This window comes from Egretta garzetta, unplaced genomic scaffold, assembly GCF_000687185.1.
Source record: "Egretta garzetta isolate BGI_Z169 unplaced genomic scaffold, ASM68718v1 scaffold180, whole genome shotgun sequence".
NCBI classification, from domain to species: domain Eukaryota; kingdom Metazoa; phylum Chordata; class Aves; order Pelecaniformes; family Ardeidae; genus Egretta; species Egretta garzetta.
The window spans coordinates 875807-885249 of record NW_009258299.1 but is presented as its reverse complement, the minus strand read 5'-3'; the positions used below and the strand labels follow the sequence as shown (position 1 = coordinate 885249).

The following is a 9443-nucleotide window of genomic DNA, read 5'->3' as shown; positions in this document are numbered from 1 at the left end:
GGCGGGCCGCTGGCTCCTGCCTCCAAGCCGGCAGAGGAGCTGCGTGGTTTAAGTATCTGTCTGCACGGAAGAGCTGTGTGTCTAAATAGCTGTTCTGCAAAACCCGAGGCACTGAACATGCTGTGAACAATTATCATAATGCTTCCAAAACATGAGCGGGCAGACATAAAAGGAAGCGTGTGATAATTCATTAATATGTTGGCACTTGGTGGTTGCATCTGGTTTTTTGAAACCACATGTTTTGCGTATGGAACGTGCAGCCCGTTGTGTGAATCGTGCTCGACTGCTAACAGGCAGCCGCCCTTCCTAAGCGCCTCCGGCCACGAGCATTGAACACCCCTGGAGCTAGGGCTGCTCTGCTGTGACTGTACCCGGTCTGGCAACAGCATGAAAATGTACAGATGCTGTTTCAGGGCAGCATTGCTCTTCTTCTCGAGAAGGAGGGGGCACTCCACCATACGGCCACAGCAAATTTGTAAAGGGGAGGGGTGGGGTGCCGTACAGCTGGTGATTTTTCTGTGTTTTCTTTGTATTTCTGAACCACAGAAATGTTAAATATGTAGGGGTTTGCAGATTCTTGTCAGGGATTAAATGGTAGTCAATTGAAAAAGCTAGAATGTTACTTGCAAGGAAATAAAAATCTGTACCCTTTTGAGTAGGTTTAATTACTGATTTCACTTCTAAAATGAGAAGTTTTGGAACACGTGATTTTGTCCTTGCTCCTTTTCCTAATGTCATTAAAGAAAAATAAAACAAAAAAAACCCTGTGAAAGACAAATTGTCAATTGCCCTTGCATAAATGCTCCCATTACGTGCATAAATACGAATTTTTCAGTGCTTAATTTTGCAGTCTGCAGAAATGGTAAGCAAGTTTGGATTTTTTAATTAGCTAAAAGTGCAATTTATTCCTTTTTTAGGAAGACTAAATAATCCTGAGTTAATAAGTCTGGTGAAAACATATTTAAAATTCTGGATACTTACTTAGGTATTTGAATATGCATCAAGATGCCAAGTTGTGACCACATTTTTTAAAACGTTGCTGGATACTTCTGTTGCCACAGGTCACTAGCCCATGAATTGGATCTTTCAATTTTACCAACAATTTGCCTGTGTTATCCTTACTCCTATCTCATCACTGAAGCAGAAAAATTTTCACACTTCCCTTTTTCTCTACAAGTTCTGTTACCTGAAGTACATAGTTTAGTCGGACATTTCCCCCCTTCTACCTGATACATGCCTTTTCTAGAGGTGCACACATCGGTTAGCTTCAGGCCCAAATTCTAAATGGCCTTTTGTCTACTTAGTGGCTAATACTGGATCTCTCAGACGTGCATCCAGAAATAAAAATGCATACCTGATACTGTTTTCTAACTGTGGGATGCTGTCATATATGCCTTAAAAGCTGCATGCACTGCCTCAGCCCTCTTCCTTTTCCTTTTACTTTTTTAGAGTTTAGTTCCAACTCCTAGAAGTCTATGTGCCTGTGAGAACTTTGGTCTTGGACATATTAATCAGGAAAAAAAGAGGCGAAAGCAATGCAGCGAATACACGTTTAGCAAAGGAATTTCTTAAACAGAATTTTTTCTCTTGAAAGCACTGTGAAGTTACAGTTATTTGAAAAGAAATGCCGTACTAAACACAGAAAGTCTGTGAAATCTGGGTTTGACTGTAATCCTTAAATTAGGAACTGCTTTTACACATCTCTCTTCCTACCCTGTCTGTCTTGTAAGCAATAGTGGAATCACCTTCCATTTGTGGAAAGGATTTCTTCTTTGTACTGAGTTTAACCATACTAGCCAAAGCCCTAGGCTGGCTGCAAGTTCACTGGTTGGAGAATTAGTTCATTGCTGAGAGAGAGTTAGCCGGGTTGGAGAATTAGTTCATTGCTGAGAGAGAGTTGTAACTGTTAGCCATAGAGTTTACGTTGTCTTCTCAGATATAAGCATTTACTTGATGACATTCCTTACTTCAAAATAGTATTTTAGTCTCATTAGCAGAAGTGTCAACACAATATGCAAGTCACACTCCAGAAGAGTTACAGTATGAAGGAGACCCCTAAACAAAGCACCTTTTGTATTTTGATAGAGGTATGAGCCAAATGTATTACAAGCAAGAACGAACATTATCACCATCAGCAGAGCATATCTTTGTATGTTCTCTATGAATCTGTGCTTCATTTTCTGATTAGAAACTGGTTATTCCTATTCTGCATCCTCCAGAGAATTTGAGAAGCAGCAAGAGATGCATTGAATGGCTGGAGAAGACAGAAAATGATAATGAGTTCAGTTGTAGGAAGACTGCTAGGTCAATGAACTGTGCCTTTTCTAGTCCAGTTATTCCTGTTGAGATGAAATTCATCTATCTGCTCGCTGGTTAAGCCCTGCGTTGAAGGCCTACGTAACTGCTAAACTCTTCCACAGACTCATCCTGCTCTGCTGACCAGAGCTTCACTTCTGTAAGCGAATCTCACTTACAGAATATAAACAGCATTATTTTTTGCATATCTCTTCATATATTTGCCCATATACTTTTGCATATAAATGTAGTTTTGCATTTATCTGTTTCAACAAATTGTAATTCATTGTTGTATTCAGTTATACATTACTATTATGTAATGCATATGGCTGTATAAATCATAAATGCACTACACAAATAGTCTAGAATACAAGACAATCCAGTGAATTCAGCTATCCAAAGTAAAAAAAAAAAAAACAAAAACCAAAACCACAACATAAAAACCCAAGAAAGAGGCTTGGTTACATACTGGTACCCTTGAAGGTTTTATTTAAAAACACGTATTTGATCTCATATTTACTATATTCCCTTAGTGTAATGCCAGACAATTCATACACGACAGCTGTTAGTTCAGCAACAATAGCCATCAGTAATATAAAATATCATTATATAGAATGCATTCTATAATAAAGATAACAGCAGACGACATAAAGTTATGGAACCAACACAAGGGATCTAGGAATGACAGGTGAAAATTGGACAACTGATTGCCGTTCTGTTTGCTAGTTGGTCATATATATACTATTCGTTGCAGTTTGTCTGCCGTGGAGGTTACCAAAGAAAAAACACTAACATCTTCCCCTTACTTTTTGAATCCAGCAACAGTTTTACTTCGTCTTAGCCAAAAAAGTTTTGGATGGGCTGGGCTTATTTATTAGCAGAGAGTACAAATCTCCCTTTGGCTGTAGGCCTTCTCTCTTTCAGTATCCTTTGTAGATACCAGTAGATTTTTATAGTTTTCTTTGCTTATTTCACATTTAAGTGACGTACCTTCTCTTCTTTTATTTACAAGAGTATGAGTATGAGTCATTATTACTGTCTCCATGACTAAAACTAAAATCTTTGTGCCTTCACCCAAGAGAAGATAACTTTTTTCTATAACCTTATTTCTCTCTTCAGGAGCAGTTCATAGGAAATTGAAGTTCAGGATCTTATTTATTGTTAATCTCTCAGTTATTTCTCTAAATTAAAATCATAAGATTATAGAAACACGGAATAATTTAGGCTGGAAGGAACCTCTGGAGGTGTCCTGATCTAACCCCTGCTCAAAGCAGGGCTAGTTTAAATGAGGTTGCTCAGGGCCTTTTTCCAGTCAAGTTCTGTGTATCTCAAAGTGTGATGAAACCACAACTTCTCCTAGGAACTTGTTCCAATGTTTGACTGCTTTCACAGAACAAACAAACAAAAAATCCTCATATCTAATAAAAATTTCCCTGTTGTAACTTTGTATTTGCTACCTCTTATCCTGTACCTACTTCTTCAAGAAGAGTTCGGCTCTGTCTTCTCCCTATATTCTCATGAGGTCGTTAAAGACAGCAGTAAGATCCCCCTCCCCACACCTTAACCGTGTAATCTCAGAGCCGGACAAGCCAGTTTCTTTCAACTTTTTGTCATATGTCATGTGCTTTAGTCAGCTTATCATCTTGGTCATCTTCCGATGGACTCACTCCAGTATGTCAATGTCTTTGAGCCCCAAACTGGAAGCAGTACTCCATCTGCAGCCTCACAAGTGATGATTAGAAAGGATCAATTGCTCATTACTGATTATTCCTTTGAAGGCTGAAATTGCCTTCGAGCAAACTGTTGCAATGAAGGGTTAAACACCAGAGAGCTCATGCTGGCGTGAGTGACCACACAGTCTCTGTTCCAAAGCAAGGGACTGTTCAGTACAGCTGAGCATCACAATCAGGAGAACTCAGCCCAAAGCTTTGCTGATAGTGCAAGAATCTGAATAGGTTGCAGTTTGCTTTTTCACAACAGTATGGGCTTTGCAGTGCTGACAAAGGTGAAATCTTTTGCTAGTAAGCAGATGAGAGTTGGGTGCATTAGGTACTGATACTAAGAAAGAGGAAACATAAGCAACATTATTTTCCTCACAGTACTCATTGTTAAAGCAATAAACAACTGACCACTAAAAGTGATAGCAATGTGATTTTCTAGTTAAATGAAAATAAATGGTTATTGAAGTTGCTCAGGTACTTGGAGATAGTTCTAAATTCTAATACTGTAGGTGAAATTCTAGGATTTTAGAAAAAGAAAAATGAAATTGCTTGGCTCTATAGAGAAGAATTGCAAATAGGAAAATTCTGCCCATTCTAGAAAGGACAGCCATTGAGAAAAAAAAAATGGCATCTTCTCATGCAATTTTGTCCTAATTCAGAGAAGACATCTGTGTGGAAGTTACAGTTTGGAAAGTGAGTGTAAGTTGGTGTAACTTACATGTTGGGTGAATGAACAACTGGAGAGGTTGGGTAACACCAGAAGTAGAACAAACAAACAAAACAATGTTTGAAAGTTTAAAGATAAGCCAGAATAAAGCATTTACACTTAAAGCTTTCTTTGCTGCCATTTGCATTTCCATCCAGATCAGAGCCTTGAGACAGCAGGCAGTTGTGCGCAATCTTCCAGTTCTTTATCTGGTGAACAGTCATAAGTCTGCTTTTAGCAGGAAACAACTCGCTCTGAAAAACCTACAAAGGTGCTGCTGACCCCTTTTATTTTCTACACAGCAGAGAAAGCTGCCTCTGGATCTTGTTAGAGCTGCAGTTTTCCACTCATGAACTGTGTATTTGAGCATGTGTTAGGGTTTCCTTATCCTTATTAAGCTGAGAATTTCCTGGGAACCCCTTTTTTCATGGTGTGAAGATTTTGCAGTCAGGAGAGACATTGACTGCTGGGTTCCAAATCTTCATTCGGGAACAGTCTCATCATTTTTTTTAGTGCTTTAAGCACTGTCTGAAACTCTCTACTTTCAACCCAAATCACAAAATGAACAACCTTGGTTCAGCATCCCAGGTTACCAAATCAAATTTAAACATGAGCCTTTATATCACCCACATAAAAAAGCTGAAATAGGCTGTTTTTCTGCCCTTTGAATGTTTTATGGAACAGTATTTATGAATCTAGCTGTGAGCAGTAGAAGCAAATGCAACTGCCTGAGTACTGCACACAGATTTTACAGTGTATATAGTCTGTGTCTTTAAGCTATAATTGTTCTAGGAAGTAAATAGCTTGCAATTACAAAGTATGGAATAAATCTTTAATCAAAACCACAGTTGTCAAGTTTGGCATGCCCGGATTAATCATACTGATTATATACAGGGAATTTATTGATTGAATATTTGAAAACGCTAATAAAACATGTATGTTAATGTTCCATTCAGTACTATAATAAAATCCTAACCTTTGGTTCCGCCCTGAGATGTACCATTTCAGACCAGTATGGTCCTGGCTTTATGCAGATTGTTTGCTGGTACACTGGTTGTCCTGTGAGCATCAGAGGATAAACCAAAGACCTTCGATATAAGACAGCAAAACTCATCCAGTTATGTATACTTGGGGGGTATTTTCTATATTGTAATGTGTTTAATAAACTGAGTACAAATCTGCTTATAAATCAAAGGGCAAGAGCAATAACTTTTTTTTTGCTTGGGTTTTGAAGTTTTCACTAGTGAAGTTTAACAAACAACAGGCAATAACAGTAACAGCCATGGTGCCACCGGGAGACACTGTTGTCCAAACCATCATTTTCTATGTCTTAATTTTGCCATCCATCATTGGATACTTTTCTAAAATTGTGAAGAGCCTTGAGAATCTCAGATGAAGGATGCTATATCAGTGAAAAAAATAAATACTACTTTGTTGAAAGGCAGATTTTTTCATAAAAATGGAACATATCCTGCTTTTGCAGACTGTGTCAAAAATAAATATGTTTGGAAATGGGTGTAAGAAAGGCCTTAGCTGCACTGCAGATACTTGTTCTGGTACAGCACTGAAAAAGTTTGGTTTTCTACATTAATAAACATATTCTTCTTCATGATAATTATCCATATTCTTGCATAATTTATATTGCAATCATGTCTCCAGTTGTGTCTTTCTTGTAATATACAGACAGGATATGTCAACTAAAAATGCTGTGCTTGAGACCTCTTTTCAGTGTTTTTCAGATACCAAAGTGACTTGGTGTTCAGTTTTAGTCAGCAACCTTTCCCTTAGTTTAAAGTAACTTTTTTTTTTTTAGCTTTGTCCTTTTCATTCTTGATTTATTCTTTAATTCTTTCCATATTTTTCTCTTTCTCTTGTCCATTTGCTATTTATTATATGGACTATCCCTTCATATTAACAGAGGCAGAACTGTGGTAAAGCTCTTACCATAATCTATTTATGTAACAGTTTGGACTAGGTTTTCCTTCTTTTGCAAAAGGCAATAGCTTCCTTGAGTGGGTGTATATCTCTTCTTGTTACAGGGATCGTGTGGATTATGAAACACTTTGCTCTCAATTTGTTGAGGATCTCCAGTACAGTGCAGTCCGGAGCAGTGTAGTGTTGCAATGCAGCCCCTTCCATCCTCCCAAGGTATGTTTTCGCTGTATTCTTCATGGTCTTAGCAGGGGGTGGGAAGAATAAATGACATCCTAAAGACATCTTAAAATTATATCTTTCACTTTAATAGTGCAGTTACTGAAGGTCCTCACAAACCTGTAACCTGCAGTATCCCAACATAGTGTATGGGAATACTGCAGAACCCTTACAGTAGTCTCAACAGGACTGCTAAGTAATACTCAGTGTTTTCTGTCAGATTGCTCATGTCCTGTATATGCCACACTTCAGGAACATAGCTGCTAATGTTCATGATGATAGATACAGTGACACAGTATAGAGCCATCAGCACTCATCGGCACAAACTGTAACTCTTCCTTTACCCATATACCCTATACACATAAACACCTGCATTGCTCTTTCTCATCCTAGGAGATGCTTTGCTGGCGCCGTGGAACCAGCTCAGGTGCCTCTGCACTGTGCTATCCAGTGCCTCACAAAGTGTCTGCATTGTCCTCAATGATGGAGAAGACTGTGTATCGTAGCCCCTCCTGATTCTGCCACATACAGTTTATTTGTACTTTGAATTAACCCTGCATGTTCTAGTGAACACCTTTGTTTAATTTCTTAGCAGATTCATGAGATCATAAAGTCTCAAATAACACAGAAAATGAGAGGGAGAGTCCTATGCCCAGAGTATTTCTGCAGCTATAGGTATTTATAAAGCTTTGTGCTCATCCACCATGGGTTGGCATAGCCACTTGTTATCCATGCTTCGCTCCATTCAGTCAATATGCTCAGGAGTTGTGTAACTGTTCTTTTGAAGATACATACTCTGTTTCTGCCAAGGGGGATGGAATATAGAAGCAGCGTGTCAATACAGCCTATCTGGATAAATTGACACATACTGACCACATGCTGTAGTCATGCATCATTCCATGTCTGTCCTCTGTTTCTGATATGGCCTTTAATTTATGGAATCACTAATGGCATCGTATTGAGTATTCTCACAATTCCCATCTGAAATGCAGTTGTAGATTACATTGTGTACATGCTAATAGTAAAGCTTGCACTGTCCTGTGCACAGAGCTGTGACATTTATTTCTCTCTCCATCCAGCAGGTGTTACTCTCCAATTTCTAACTGCTATGCAACATAAAATTCAGGGCTTTTGCAGTGGAGGTGGAAATAAAAACAAGAGAGAAACAGTCAATTTCCCTGTGTCTTTATATTTCCTTGTTCCTCTCCATGGAAACTGATGAGTCCTTGGCCCTCTCTTTTTTTATTTTTTTGGAGGAATCTAAGGAAACTGAATTTGTCTATACGTATGGTACAGACTTATCAAAAGAGCAGCATCACATATATAAATTGTATAGGGACACAGGAACCACAACAGACTTTTGTACCACCTTTCAGTTTACTTCTGTAGTCCCTATTCATAGTGAACAGAGGTAGATCACTCCTACTGTAAATAAGCAAGTCAGTTGCAGAAACAAGTTTGCACCATTACAGGTAGCAATTAGACATTAATTTTTGTTTATCTGTTCAGATATGAATCGAGAACAGAAGGGTTCCCAGTTCCTGGTTTTCCTCACTTTGTATGAGGCCAATTCTGACATGGAAGCAACTTCATACAAGATGCAGGACTTATTTTTTAATATCTGTTAAAGATGACATCAACTGTTGTAGGAGGGAAAGGTTTATCAGAAATCAACAAGTATTAAAAGGTTAGCAGATTCTCTTTTAACTAGCAACACGTATTACACATCTTCCCTTTTTTATTCCTTTTATATTGTGGCAAGTAGGTCTAAATTTACTGTATCTCTTTTTGCTTAATACCACTAAGGACTTACGTACTTAACTATCTCATCGTCCAGTAGATGGCAAGTACCTATACAAATTTTGGCTAACCTGAATAAAATGATATTCCTGATGGATGTGCTGTTTTTTATGGAGCTATCAGAGACAGGTATCTCTAAGTATAGATTTACAGATCTATACCAAATTAGGAATGTAGGAGATAGCTACAGTTAGATGTGAAGCTTAGTAAATGGTACCCAATTTTCGATCATGTCTTCCATTCATTCTGGGTATGGTATCTGATAAAACATAGCTATTTGCAAGTGAGTTAGCTAACCAAAGTCACTGTTGCCTTTTTGGTTTTTTTGGATAACAGAGCCTACCTTAACATCAGTGTCAGGAATTATTTTAAATGCTTCCAAGAAAATGAGTTTCCAAGAAATACAGAAGTGCCATCAGAGCCCTCAGCTGCAAATCGTGGGGGATGATGAGCACACAAGGTAGTGAAGTGGTGTATGGGAAAAAAAAAACATGTTTGTTTGAGGAAGTTCTCCAAAACATACCCTGTGAAGTACCTAACCTTTGAGCTTGTAGCCCTGTACAGGCTGCAAGGGAATATGAGCATGTGTATTGGAGGTGAGAGGTATTTTGATCAGGAGTAGTGCTTTGGTGGACAGGAAAAGCCCGTGAGGCAAAGGCGGCCCTGGCAGCTGCAGATCGGGTCTCCCGCTGAATGGTGCTACTGGTTTTGTGGCACGAAGAGGTCGTCTGTGCACCCACAGAGCTTAACTCATCTAGTTCCACTGAAGG

The 9443-nt window shown here is 38.7% G+C and overlaps 1 protein-coding gene across 1 annotated transcript in view; it reads right to left on the bottom strand.

The window, feature by feature from the left end:
• Positions 1–458, bottom strand: part of MTPN (myotrophin) — a 43064-nt gene extending 42606 nt beyond the window's left edge. The window contains exon 1 of the mRNA XM_009638611.2: positions 372–458. Within this exon, the coding sequence (XP_009636906.2) occupies positions 372–458 (87 nt within the window). The remainder of the gene's footprint in view (positions 1–371) is intronic.
• Between the last annotated feature and the right edge of the window lie 8985 nt (positions 459–9443).